Here is a 13,912-nt window from a genome sequence, read left to right as displayed (position 1 = left end):
CTCCTTAAGCATCCAGAAATAATACGATTTTAACCATGAAATGACAAAACGCAAAGAAGAAGAATTGCCTTAACTTTTAAGTTTTATTTATAATAGAATACAAGGATATTATGTGCAAGGAATCGGTGGGCGTATGTGTACCTGTACATGTATCAAGAAAGCTTTAAAAATGTAACCTGTGTCAATGTCAACCTCCAAGCAAAACATGACCTATTCAGTTTGTCGGTGTCAAACTCAATATATCTCATAAGGATATATGTCATTATATTACACACAAAGTTCCCACTAGTATACACGTATTGGTTGTATATAAGATTACATACACTATGTATATAAAGTGCAAAATAAAAATTACAGTAAATGGCGTGGCTCTGAAGTGCTGGGTAAAATGAATGTCTCCTCCACTCTGGGTCTATGGCCTCTGCAGGGCAGTGTCTCAAAAACGTATTGCCCCAAGTTCATATGCTTGCTTATCATCTACATAGTACGAATGTATGAAACGGTTACAAATCTGTGCAATATATGGAGCTGTACATAATCAATGTGAAATGCTGAGATAAGGTTATTGTGCATTTCACTTTTTACAGGTAAAACAAGACATTTTCTATACAGCTCCTTCCACTCTTCAAATAGCACCACAGGGTCTCACGTTTCAAGCTTAGAAATATGAAATTACCTGAAAAGAGTTGAGCAATTACTTACTTCAGAGGAATAAGGCATCTCTGTCATTTAAAATATAAGAAAATATAAGCACGATTAGTCACTAGATTACATGCTTTCTTAATGCATTTCATAGTTGCTTGTTTCTATAAAATTTCTAATGAATAAAAGCGAGTGTGTTCAGCATCACAGTTGAGTCTTGTGGGGGTTTTGCAGGAAAAGCTGAGTGATAGACTTCTGTCTCTGCCCAGTTCACCTCTCCACACCATCCAGCCACCAACATGTGGACAACCTCTAGGTCTGCTGGGAGCCCTAGAGACACACAGAGACAGAAACATATGGTCAAAACCTGCCTAAAAGTAAGAATGTAGAATATATACAGCTTCACCTGACCATATGTGCTACATCCTCTAGGAACAAGACACACCAGAGACAAAAATAAGCAATTATCACTGGAGGACTTTCTACCGGTCAATGGCTTTTGCAATGGTAGTCGCTCTCTTACTGAGTTGGTTCTCTTGCGTTTCCAGCAGTCTGGGTTCAGCCGTTTCTGCTCCTCGGCCAGAGCCTTGGCCTCCATGGTGTACATCCTCCTCTCCTCATTCTTCATCTTCTTCCACTTGTCCCCCAGGATCACGCTGATGGCTCTGAGGAGCAGGGTTAGTTGTCAGTCAACCAGAAGATAGCTACAGTATAACAAAAGCCTGTAGCTCAGCCAGTGTTGGAATTGTGTCTGAGTTCATGCAAGGTGGGTGGTGGGTGTAGTGCTGGGTAACACTAGAGACCCCAAGGTAGAATGTTTCCCTTTAGTCCCTTACCTCATATGGGTGTGCCAGTCCCCTGACTGAATTCAACAGCGTTTAGATCCTGTTTGTTCCTCTGAACTTTTTTGGTTCATTGTCTAGTCTATTCAGGCACAGTCAACATACAGTACAACATAACAAATCACATCATAATAGTCAGGGACCAAGGAGGACTCCACACCTGTTATCCTTTCCGGGGTACATCTGGGTGTATTCCACTCTATACTTCTTGGCAAAGAGCATGAAGGCGTTCATTGGCCGCTTGCATTTGACGGGTGTGGGCCCACCAGTTGTCCCTGAGGAAAGGCTCTTGTTTGATTTGCTGCTGGAGGAGTTGGAGGAGCCAGGGACCTCGAGATCCTGTCCTAGTTTGTCACAGTCTGGACTGGCAGCGCCCCCACTGGACTGGGATGTCCTGCGCTGGCGGGCCATGCTGCTAAGGACATAGACAGCTGACGAGTCCAACGGGGTGAAGTCATAACTGCTCAGGCGACAAGAAAGCAAAAGAGAGAGAGACAGGATGATATGGATTCAAATCATCACACTTGAATGAATACAATTTCCTCAGACCGTTGTTCGCTTTACCTCCTGAAGGTATCAAAGACAACAGAGTCGTCACAGTTGATGGTGTCACGGTGACCCGGAGGTAGACACAGGTCGCCGACCTGCATCTCGTAGCAGGGGATCCCATAATGCACCACTGTAAGGCTTGGATAAAACGAGGACCACCCTGAAACACACAGAAAAAAGCAAAGGACTATAAACAAACCCGGATAAATCAGGAAAGAATAGATTCAGGCACAGGAGATGTTTAATATAAAATAAAACGGCATAAATACCGTGGTATCTGTTTTTGCATGCACTGTTTAGAGATGCCTGCATGCATGGTTTCAAGTTTCAGTTCCATTTTCTATTTGTTTTGTCTAAAGATTTGTTTACCTTTGTTTTTCACAAAATAAGGATGACCCAGTCTGCACTCAGCTGTTAAAAGACCCTCTTCTGGTGAACCAGGGTCAAAGGTTAGTTTGAGAACGGGCTGGCCAAAAAACACGGTTTCCTCATGGGCCACTAACTTCAGACCTTCACAGCCGTAGCTCTGCAAATCAACATCCAAAGAGACAGGTGTCACAAACAAACCCAGCCCATTGCATCACACCCTAAAACTCTCCAGAGACAGGAAGTGGTTGAGCTCCAATGCCATCAAAGAGCAGCTGCTGTCAAATGGCTTCGTTTGACCCGATTTCCAGTTAAGTTTAAGCCAGGGACACCTTAGATGTTGGTTGTGCTTTCTTACATTCTGGGAAAAAGTAGAATACTGTAGAGTTTGTTATGGGGGGGTAGAAGGATCTCCTGTGAAGAAGGCACAGCAGCAGATGTACCTTGTGGGAGTAGGATGGCATCATCCTTTCATCATCGGACTCATCCTCAGAATCCACAAGGTCTTCGGCTTCCTGCCACTCCACGTTGGGGCCCCTGTGGAAGCGCAGGCGCGTACCTGCACAAAAACATGGCCATTCATCAAATTAGGACAAAGACTCTGAAAGTAAACTACTAGCAGAATTAAATGTGAGAAAGAACACAAACACCTGTGTGAAGGTAAAGTTAAAGCAGCTCTATAGAGAAGCCATATTGTTGTTTAGACAGTAGAGGGGGATATTTCCCTATCAAACCATTGATTTGCCAGCTTCTCTGAAATGAACAAAGTTTGTTGACTACAGCCTCAGTGGACTAATACAGTCCTATTTACATGTCCACTTTTTCTCATTCTTCTGTTTCTTTTCCCCCCCAGAACATTCCAGATTAGAGAACGTGCCTCAAGGCCATAATATTGGATTTGTGCAAGGTGGGTAAATTCTAAGGTAAATTCTAATTATTATTATTCTAATAATTGCTGTGTGTCTGTATGTGTGTCCATACCCTTCAAGAAACAATGCCAGGCTGTTGAAGGCCAGGAATGAGACCACCCCATGTCCTCATCATCTGAAAACGAAGACATCGAGAAAATCCCAGACTCTGACTCGCTGCTGGCCTGGTTGGAGTTTAAGCACGGAAATAACAGAGAAACACACGCACAACATAATCATGTAGTTAGCGGATGATAACAGGAGCAGAATGTGATAAGAATCACAAAAACAAGAGTTAAGCGTTCAAAGTCGTACCCTGACACGCCTGCTGCGCTCCCTGAGGTGGCCCCTAGAGGGGTTGGGTGCACTACTCGCCAGTGGGGGCCGGGCATAGGAATGTAAACTATTACTGGTGGCAATGATGCGGACGGGAGATGATCTAACAGGAGATGGGCAGGAAAAATATTGTTATCTATTAAACCTTTTGTTAGTCTTGGGATTGAGTGCATGTGTATGCGTGTGTTTGTGAGTGTGTGTCTGTCTGTCGTGGCGATGAGGGCAGACCTCTTGTGGGGGCTGTCCTTCAGCAGGGGGCTCTGGGGGCTGGTTGCGATGTTGGCTAGCTCAGCAAGCCAGTTTGTGTGAGGGGAGCTGGTGAGGTCCTGGTGTGACAGACCGGCTCCAACCTGAAACAGCACCGGAGACACCTGGTCCTCCTCCACCTCCTGCAGTTCGGGCAGGTCATCTGAAGAACAAGAATAGGAGATCAAAAAAGAATGTGTTTTTTTCAAGGTAACAAGCACCTACAGTCAGTTTCATTTGCCTATGAACACTTAACTAATTGAGTACTACAGCGTTACATTGAGCTTTTATATATTCAGCTCTGTCAGAGACATTAAAACATTTCAGTCAGATGTGGTTTTACAGTTACAGTATCTGCAGCTGCATGAGTAAGCCAGTAATTAGACAATAGTAGAATATAGTCCTATACTGAACAATGAATATTTACGCAACATGCAAGACCTTGTTGACAGCTCATTTAAAAAATCAGTCAACTGAAATTAATGTGAGGCCCAAATCCATGGCTTTTGGCAAATCTTTAGTTGAATTTACATGTTGCATTTATATTTTTGTTCAATGTAGTTTGCATATTAGAGCAGCAAGCTTGAAGTTTACCATACTCCATTGGACCTTCAATAGAGGGCTGTGGGTGGTTTTTGTTGCACTTCAATTGATCAAAGGAATCGTCCATTCTTGCAGGTATAGCTATGGTTCCTTTACTTCACAGACGGCAGATCAGTCTTAATTTCCTATACCATATGCCATGTCAGCTACCTCACTATGATCACAAAGGGATAGATGATTAGACAACTAGTAAGGCTTATATTTGCATTTCTTATTGTCGATGGATAGCCTAGGCTACATGTAAATCATTTTATAAGATGGTTGACATAAAGTCTGCTTTAAGAGTATTTTGACGAGACGCAATCACTGGTCTTTAAACGTATCTCAGCGACAGGGCTGTCGTCATGTGACCAATGAATGTAGGCCTGTTTACAAACTTTGAGGACATCGCGCATGCGTCTCGCTGCTCATTCATTCATAACTGCGTAACAAAAAGTGATTAATAACAAACAGCATGGATTGACGGAATTTTTGATAATTGTAGGAAATAAAAGACAAAGTGATGTGCCACAAGCTATCTTACGCAATCCTGCTGTTAAAGAATGACAATTTCTCACTGTTGTTTTTGTTAAACAATCAATGGTGGGATAAGAAATATGATAAGTCGGGGACATATGGAGCAAATTGCTCCTGATCTTCCTTGAGACGAGAGTTCAACAAAATAATGGAGATTGTTGCATTATCCTCGTGAGCTTGAAATAAAGGGCATTGTATCATATAAATAGGCCTATACATTTTATGCATATTCAAGTTAACAGACAGATGCATGCCCACTTTTCATTCCATTTAATAGTGAAAAACAAACTAAAAAGACTCAAATGCTTGCGCTTGCGAAAGTGGGTCGACTAGCTTAGCTAACCGTACTGTAACCGTGTAAACAAAAGAATGTCAACAAGTTCAGACACGACGCACACTCGATCGCCCTTCCTTCCATATGGCCCAATGAATGACACCTAAATGTTTCTTACCATGTTCGTCATTTTTGTTTTGAAGTCTCATTTCTTTGCCTACCTAATTTGATGTCTAGAACGAGGTGTCGTTCGCAACTACAAAAACTAGCTAGTTATGTAGCATGTACTTAGCTTCTCTGGCTAGCTAGCTTATGTTACAATCAAAACAACAAACGCCACAATGAAAAAATGCGTCTTGAATAATTTGTCATTCGTAAAAGAATGACTAAATGACAACACCACCATTTGTCAAAGCATACTATGCTAAATGAATAAATGCACAAAGCTTACTTAGGAGATTTAAACCTTTTGTCTATTTCAATCCGTAAGCAAACTTCCCACTTACCAAACCTGTCGCCATCAAGTTACTCTCTGGCATCCACTCGAGGGGTGGAGATGAATGTTCATCATTACGGCCATCTATTGGTGAATAATAATGTCCGTCAAACAACGCTGAAATCCTAATTGGAGGAGATTGTTCATGAGACGGCAAAGGGCTGAGTTTGATTTGTTGATCAAATGTTCATTGGTTAAATGCCCACCCGTTATTTCCTAGTAACATCTGTAGGAAAGGATATGTATTAAAAAAAAAGATTACTTTGTCATAATTAAGATACAGTGATTGTTTTCCAAGTTATGTCAAAAGTGTTTTCACACAACAGGCCTACCCAGGTTAAAAAGAAAGAAAATCTAGGCACGAAATACATTTGGGTAACGTAAAACAGACTGAATAGAAAAAGGGTCTTTATTGTATTGTGACACATTGAAGACTACATTAATTTAGTCATTGACAGTATAAATGACAACACTGCCGAATCAGACCGGGAGTTTCCGACTATAATTCAAACACAAAAGTCGAGAGTGCAAATAAGTAAGTAACAACTTTTAGATGATAGACAAAGAAAAAACTACACAGTGAAAATACGACGGATATGTAGCCACTAGAGGCTGCTATGTAGTACGCAGTCTTAACATATGGCTACTGCAATGTTTGTGAAGTGAAGTTGTATAATTTAGAGGTAGACAACACAAACATATTGTCATTGCAGGAAGTGATGGCTAAAACATCATACTTTGTTAATTGGCACAAGCGTTTCAATTCTAAACGAAACAACAGAAATTCCAAACAAAATGTGCTCAAAATGTAGTGTCCTTTTAGTGTCCTTATCTGCAGTTCAAATCATTGATGATTAGGCTTATCAAGTCATAATATCCAATACTTTTGGTAAGCTGACAGTCAACTTTTACAAAATTACCAGCCACATTTGTGATGTTTGTATGCAAAATTATGGCATTAATGCCATATTACACATGTCGCTCTGGATAAGAGCGTCTGCTAAAAAAAATGACTAAATATAATATAAAGAATGAATAACAGTTCATTAAATTACATGTAGCCTACTGTATATAGACATATTTCCCCAAACAGTAAATGTACATTCTCTGATGAAAAAAGTTAACAAGACAGCTGTTGTAGTACAAAACCTGATTACACAGAAATCTTCCTCTGAAAGAAAAATTGCCAGTCTCAAAGTGACAATAGGAAAATGTCATTATTAAAATGTTATTATTAAATAATAGAGCAAATAGTTTGCTGTCATCTATACTTACTATCTATCTATCACCTTTGGCACAGGAATTTTTGTCCTACATGAAATTGTCATTAGGAATATCATGGGAAGATTTACTATATGCTGTCACAGAAGTGATATGCAAACAAGTGATGCTGAAAGACAATAAAAACAGAAATTATATGACGTAAAGAATTTGTGTTGTGACAAAAAAACAGTATCTATGTTTTAGAATAAACTTCAATCTAATCATCCATAACAAATATTTTACCATTGTTTATAAACTTGGACAGTATACTATTTGTATATATATATTTTAAAATGTTTCCCTTAATGGTAAGATAAAGAATTTCCCAGTTTGGATAGGAAAATGAACCATAAAAAGATAGTAATGAAAAATAATCATTAGTATAATTTTTCATCCCCCAATATCACCATTCTTCAGCTCAGAAAAGTCCATTGCTGGTTATTTCTTTTCTCATGCATTTTGATCCTCAATGTCAGTGCTACTCCCAAAGAGGGTCACCAGCTGCTCTTCATAATTGGCAATGTTTCTCTTCATGATGTCCATGCATGGTCCCAGCAATCTCTCAAAGGCTTGAATGTCCATAACTGGTCAATACAAGAAGAGGTTAGTTACAAAAATGGTAAAAGCATCTGCCTTTGTAACCTTTAAAACAGATTAATCTTCATTATTATTTGGGTGCTGATCAGACCAATTTCCAGACACTTATGTGGAAAATTACCCTCTTAGAAGACAGTCTAGGCTAAAGTGTGTGCTTTCAGTTGTCTGTTGCATGTTTCACTGTTCACACATACAGTAGTACTTCATACTAACAGTCATAAAAGTACCTAAACACTTTACGCTTCCAACAGCATAGGCTGACGCGGCTCTGGGTTTATTTGTTACAAGTGCCAACTCGCCAAAATACTGCCCTCTGGAACATGTGGCTATATCCACCTCTTCATCCTCTTGGTCTTTTTTCGTCTGGCAATAAAACAAACAACAACAAATGCACTCCTTTTATCCAACAGTACAATTTTTATATGGAATACATTTGAATCTAATGTCCACTTACCCTGCTTCTCTTCATTGTGATTCTAACTTGACCAGATTCAACAATGTAGAAACAATTTGCTAGATCACCCTGCAACAAAAACAGTTCATAATCCTGAGAATACGGTGCATTTTACCTGTACATTTACATTTAGTCATTTGTCACTGTCATTAGTCACTGTAGAAACTGTAGAAAGTATGAAAGAAAATCAACCTGAGCAATAATCTGTTCTCCATCGCAGTAAACTTTTGAGGACAACACATCTACTACCTTCATTCTCTCAGAGAGCTGGGGATGAAAGGACAGTAGCAAGACAGATTTGTGATATTTTAAAAGGCATCTACAAAAAGGTACATCTACAGAGGATGAAGACTATTTACAGGAAAACAATTTAAGGATTGTCACCTCTAATGAAGTTAGCAGTGGTAATGTCTCAATGAAGGTCTCATACAGCCTCCTCTTTTTGGCATTGTTCTTAACAATGATCCTCCTAAATGTCAGACGGTCCTGAAACAAGTCATATTACATTCAGCATGGTAACAGGTAACTTGTCAACTTCCAATACGTGTGTAGTATTGGTTAGGTTTTATTATTTGATCTTACCAGCGGGTGGTGCTGAATATCATTGACATAAAACTTTAAAAACTGGCATGGAAAAAATGACTTTCCTTTCTTATATTGACCCATCTGATTATGTTACCTCTAACATTACCTATTTATCTGCCACTAAGGTGCTTGGCCTAATCAGATGTGGGGTTTTTTTCACCAATATTGGCCACTTCCAAATATCTGCAGCCAGGACACACAACTTGCTAATAGCATTTCTACATCATCTTATAACTGTCATATAGAGGGAAATTGTGTCCAACATGAGGAGTTACAGTACTAACCAGGCACCAAAGTGCTCCTGGTGAGGTGGTAATGATGGTAGCTGCCCTAGGGGTGTTGTACATCAGCGCCAGCTCCCCAAAGCTGCCTTTGTTGTCATAAGATCCAACGTTTTTTTCTACACCGTCAGCTCTCATGAAGATATCCAGTGTACCTCTGCAAGAGATGTCATGCAAGGAAAACAGGAGAAAAAGAAGATATACATGGAATACTGACTCGCATCATCACTGACCACTGCTTAGTACAGCAGCGTGATTACAGAAGTATGATTAGAATTCACCTTCAAAGCAAATGCTGAGATACATAAATTATTAGCGTAGAATGTGAAGGAGTTTACCTTTCAATGACGTAGAAGTTGTCGCCATCATCGTCTTGATCAATGACGTGCTCTTCCACTTCAAATACCTTCTCAAACATGGCATCTAGCACTTGAGACATTTGTTCCTATGGAATTATTAAATCAAATGATACACATTTATATGAAAACCTGATAAACAACGTAAATAAAAGCCTTTTTATTGTGATTTATTAGGCACAATACAAGATACAATCTTATAATAAGGAAAACACATTGCACTGCTTTATACAGATGTCATTGCGGCAACAACAACAACAAATACTGTCTAAGCAGCCAGAGAGTGCACTGAGCCATGGCAAAAAAAGCAGTCGACCCCAGGCTATGTACTGTTCTCCTTAATGTGTAAATTAGGAGCTGGGAGAGTCCACTCAACCACAACAGTGGACTAAGAGTCCTCCACTGACTCTGGTTTTAGAACAGTCCATTTACCGTGTCCAAGTTCTTGAACAGAATGATGTCCCTACACGCCTCCTGTAGCCTCTGCCTCTGTTCATCCGTTTTAGGATGGGTGACCTGCAAACCCAACAGAAACAATAGGCCCATGCATGTAACTCATGCAACCGTGAGATACACAAGGCCTGCAAAAGGTATGTTTCTATCACATGCTGTAAACAAACACTTTGCAGAAATTTCCCTTTTGTCAAGTCTGAGAAGTATTCTTTGTTTGCGGCAACCCGATAGTAGGAGAAACTGCTCACCCATGGCTCTTTGTCGTCTTCATCTTCATCGGGGTTGAAGGCTTCTGCACATACTGTGTGTGAGACGAGAAATACAAACCTCACATTCACTGCATGACAATGAGCTGACCAGAAATGTAAAATCCCATTAGACAAAAGCTGTCAGACTTTGTAAACAAAGACGATATCTGGGAAATGGTCCAAGAGAGAGGACTACGAAAATACATAATCCAAGTCATATAAGCAGCTGTCTGATACTGGTGGATTTAAGGGAAATATTCAATAAAATGGCACTGTTCTCCAAAGTGCTTGGATTTAATATGATTTTGTCAAGATGTCGCTTGCACAAATATTGGTTCTCTCTTTCCTGTAAGGAAATATTCAATTACATCACTAAGATATGTAGTGGAAAAAATTATGTAGTCCTAATAAATCTTAACTTTTGTAAACATATCACATGAGAGACTTCACAGCCAACCAGACAAGACAAGATTTCAACATTGCGATTGAGTGGATGTAAAAAACTTGGGTCTAAAATCTTCTATCGTCTATTGTTGTCATTTCTAATACGTTTTAATGAGCTCTATACTACCCACTGTGTTTTACAGACAAGTACATAATACATTACATAACTCTAAGGCTTTCAAAATGCACAGTCCAAGAGACTGGAAAAGCAAGATTTCCCCTCTCTGCACTATAGAGAGGGGCTATACACTATTGGTATGACTTCCCTCTACCCACTGGCTTTAGCCATCTAATGACCCAACATGCGGACAGATAAGCTTCAGTGCCAACACTGCTGTGCTGTCTGGATCAATGCCCCGTCCCACACAAGAGATTAGGCTAGGTGATGTTCACCAACAGTGTTCTGCACCTAGTTTCAGCCTGTCCCACGTCATTCACTGAAGTAGACCTTGGGGAAAGTAAGCTGTTTCAAATCATAAAGGAAGATAAAGATGACGGTAATTCATCTTTATTATAAGCAGTGGGAGGGAGAAATTAAACCGTTTTGTCTCAAGGTGCACTGTTCAGGGCCAAATCTGCTAAGGCCTTTTTGAGTGAAGAATGTGTCAAAGCCAAAGGAAGTCAAAGGAAGTGCGAGAAAAGGATTAATGTGACATGTGTCCACTGAGTGGAATTATCCAGGCATTTTTATCCACAATTCTATACCTAAACCTCATAAGTTACATCAAATAAATGAACACATTTGATAAGTAAAACATATTTGCCACTCCATTCTACAATACCCTCAGAAGCAGCCAAGTATCTCTGAAATAAACAATAAAAGAGAAGATGGTGGATTGAAAATTCCAGATAAGGTCAATTGAATTGAAATGGCTCTGTGTTCTGAGAATTGAGAGAACTAAATGATGATTGCTGGCGTTAGTCTCACTACAAGCACGTACCCAAAAGCTGCTGTCCCTGACCACTGACCAGCAGCACACCAATATCAGCAGACCTAACAGGCCAGCAGAAATACAGGATAATAATGTGGGTTTCCAAGTAAAATGTTGTCACATTTCTTGCTGCACGTTTCGAATGCAATGTTGGTTTAGAGGTTTATTTGGGATATTGTGGAGCATTGGCCCTACCGTTTCTGTGGGTTTCTTTTAAGTAAACCAAAATCATGGGAGGGAAACTTACCTGAGGCTCTTCTGATGAATCTGTTGATCACTGGGGCTGTAATAAAGTCAAACATAAAGGGAACCATTTAACCATTTATTTTAAGAATTCCTGCTGAATCAGTAATGAATGAAACCGATTAGAGAAATGTGTCTTGTTTAGCTTCTACCAAAGCTAACCCAAACTGGGCAAGTTACTTTGTCAAACAGCTGACTGCCCCACTTCCCCCTCCATTTAACTCTACCAGGGATGCAAACTTGGCTCAAATTCAATTTCATTTCAATAAGAATTGTGGCTGAGTCCTCTGTAGTAAATTTGCTTCTCTAAGCTAAACGTTAGTGAAGCACTTGGCTATAAAAAAAACAACAGCCCCCCATGAAAAATACATAAGGTGGGAGGTCTCTTGCATGAATACCTTGTTACCAAGCTGCTCTAGCCATACTAAGCTCTCAAGAGGGCAGAATGACATTAGAAGGCACAGGGTTGGTGATGTGATTATGGCTTTCCTCATGTTAGAAAGACTACCAAGGCACGACATGGAGATTGGATGGACCTGTCCTCAAATATCTTGACCATTCCACAGAACTTGACTTGCTGACCATAGCCTTTCAGTTTGACAAAATTTCTGAAAGTCATTCCATGTCACAGGCCAAGAAATATGTTTGCCATCAAAAGCATTAATGTCTGCAAAATGTACTGACCTTAATTGATTTAGAATGTTAACTGAACTGAAACCATTCGAAACCATTCATTTTGAAACTGCACATTGGCTGTTTACTCCTGGGCCTAGTTAGTTTTTTACCCATATTTTCTTTCATATAGGACACACTTGTCAGAAATAATGTCCCCTAAATATCAGCTATTTAGTAGTCAACAGACTTGTGCCATCAAGAATATCAACTGTAGGCCAGCAGAGGATGGTGTTATAATCCCATCCTCTCCAACTATGACGGTGACAAGTATTGTGCAACGATGTCATTCTCACGATAAGCTGTCTGCTCCGATCAAGGGCTACACAGCTGTGCAGCATGTTCATTGACATCAATCAGCCTCCATGACCATATATGGCACATTATTACCACGATAGGCATCATTGTTAAAATGTGGCAAGCATTTCACCCTACCGAATGCATCGCTGTCTGAGTAGCTCACGAGGTTTTTCTAACCACAATAGAGAAGTTGCATTTGAATGTCCTATTATCCACAATGTCGTATCTTACAGTTCTATTATATCATATTACCTACGAATTCTTCGTCATCCTCCTCCTCCTCTTCTCCATTTTCTGAATCAATTTGCATGGTTTCTTCGATGAAGTTGACCGCTTTCCCAGGTTTTGTGGCCGAATTTTGGTCATTGCCAAACGCGGCCCCACTAGTTTCACTGTCCTTCAAATCGGAAAAATAATGCACAGCAAATTCGAGCAAATCTGTAGGCTGACTCCTCAACACTTCTACGGTAAAGCTTTGCAATAGCTCCGTCAGTCCTGCAGGAATTTCTATACTCATTCCTGTTGTAAATCTACGAGAAATAAGTACAAAATGGTTTGCTGCGAAATGGACAACGGCTATTTACATCGATTGTACTTGAACATGAACTAAAAAATAATTCTGTCGCTGTAATAATCCGATTCTTGGTCTCCATTCAATCCAGATGAAATCATTTCAAAATGTTGAATGAAAATGGCTCTGAATTTTTGGTCCTAGCATCTTTTGCTGCTGGCTACAGGAAACCCACGCATGTGACCCAGGAATCCATGGCAACCACCCACCCAGGGATTGCGTATGCGAGCCGCAGCGATGGCAAAAAACTGCAGTGGCATCAAGCTTTGACTCATGTAATGTGAATCAAGCAAACAGTGTGAGATGTGTCCTCTGTGTATTAGGAGACGTGCGCATACATTTTCCTTTCGCCTGACCAATGTCTTGTAAGAAAAGTAATCAGTTGTGTATTTATTTTACATGATATAAATATGACTATGATCAAGTTATAAATAATAGGCCTACATTTATCAGTCTCTTTTTTTCAAAGTGATTCATCTAGAAGTTTGAAACGGCGAACTTTTGATATGCACTTTTGATATAATTACCACTGAGATATGCTCTAGTCTAGCCTATATAATATTGGTCTAACTAATGTGTTTAAGGGCATATTATTATTAGTAGTAGGCCTAGTAGTAGCCTAGTAGTAGTATTCGTATTATTATTATCCGCAATAGAGCAATAGCCAATAAGACGATACTTTGCAATTAAATGTACTGTTCCCTAGTAAAATTTACAGTAGCCTATCACAATTCC

The 13,912-nt window shown here is 39.9% G+C and overlaps 2 protein-coding genes across 3 annotated transcripts; both read right to left on the bottom strand.

Annotated features, from left to right (window-relative positions):
* Positions 1 to 59: 59 nt before the first annotated feature.
* Positions 60 to 5,878, bottom strand: LOC134021442 (HMG box-containing protein 1-like). Of its 2 annotated transcripts, none has more exons than XM_062462292.1 (11): positions 5,789 to 5,878; positions 4,484 to 4,646; positions 3,872 to 4,052; positions 3,623 to 3,746; positions 3,381 to 3,492; positions 2,843 to 2,958; positions 2,403 to 2,559; positions 2,049 to 2,193; positions 1,645 to 1,944; positions 1,166 to 1,307; positions 60 to 972 (listed from the first exon to the last, which is right to left on the bottom strand). In XM_062462292.1, the coding sequence occupies exons 2-11, from the start codon at positions 4,557 to 4,559 to the stop codon at positions 955 to 957; spliced, it is 1,371 nt and encodes a 456-aa protein (XP_062318276.1). In that variant the 5' UTR covers positions 4,560 to 4,646; positions 5,789 to 5,878; the 3' UTR covers positions 60 to 954. The 2 variants fall into 2 exon arrangements, with proteins under 2 accessions (XP_062318276.1, XP_062318277.1); XM_062462293.1 differs by having other exon boundaries at positions 5,734 to 5,799.
* A 291-nt stretch (positions 5,879 to 6,169) lies between these two features.
* LOC134021445 (cAMP-dependent protein kinase type II-beta regulatory subunit-like) lies at positions 6,170 to 13,363 on the bottom strand. The gene is made up of 11 exons (XM_062462295.1): positions 12,859 to 13,363; positions 11,639 to 11,674; positions 10,016 to 10,068; positions 9,747 to 9,830; positions 9,297 to 9,403; positions 8,962 to 9,115; positions 8,477 to 8,578; positions 8,285 to 8,359; positions 8,093 to 8,161; positions 7,866 to 8,001; positions 6,170 to 7,625 (listed from the first exon to the last, which is right to left on the bottom strand). The coding sequence occupies exons 1-11, from the start codon at positions 13,121 to 13,123 to the stop codon at positions 7,492 to 7,494; spliced, it is 1,215 nt and encodes a 404-aa protein (XP_062318279.1). The 5' UTR covers positions 13,124 to 13,363; the 3' UTR covers positions 6,170 to 7,491.
* Between the last annotated feature and the right edge of the window lie 549 nt (positions 13,364 to 13,912).

Source organism: Osmerus eperlanus, chromosome 5 (genome assembly GCF_963692335.1).
Source record: "Osmerus eperlanus chromosome 5, fOsmEpe2.1, whole genome shotgun sequence".
NCBI lineage: Eukaryota > Metazoa > Chordata > Actinopteri > Osmeriformes > Osmeridae > Osmerus > Osmerus eperlanus.
This window is presented reverse-complemented; position numbering and strand designations above follow the sequence as displayed.

Coding starts and splice junctions, on each gene's coding strand:
- LOC134021442 (XM_062462292.1), bottom strand. CDS start 4,559: ATGGACGATTCCTTTGATCAATTGAAGTGCAACAAAAACCACCCACAG. Junction 2,560..2,842: donor TGCCATCCTACTCCCACAAG/GTACATCTGCTG, acceptor GTTGATTTGCAG/AGCTACGGCTGTGAAGGTCT. Junction 2,194..2,402: donor TTATTTTGTGAAAAACAAAG/GTAAACAAATCT, acceptor TGTGTGTTTCAG/GGTGGTCCTCGTTTTATCCA.
- LOC134021445 (XM_062462295.1), bottom strand. CDS start 13,123: ATGAGTATAGAAATTCCTGCAGGACTGACGGAGCTATTGCAAAGCTTT. Junction 10,069..11,638: donor ATTCATCAGAAGAGCCTCAG/GTAAGTTTCCCT, acceptor TCTCACACACAG/TATGTGCAGAAGCCTTCAAC. Junction 8,162..8,284: donor GAGAACAGATTATTGCTCAG/GTTGATTTTCTT, acceptor TTTTTGTTGCAG/GGTGATCTAGCAAATTGTTT.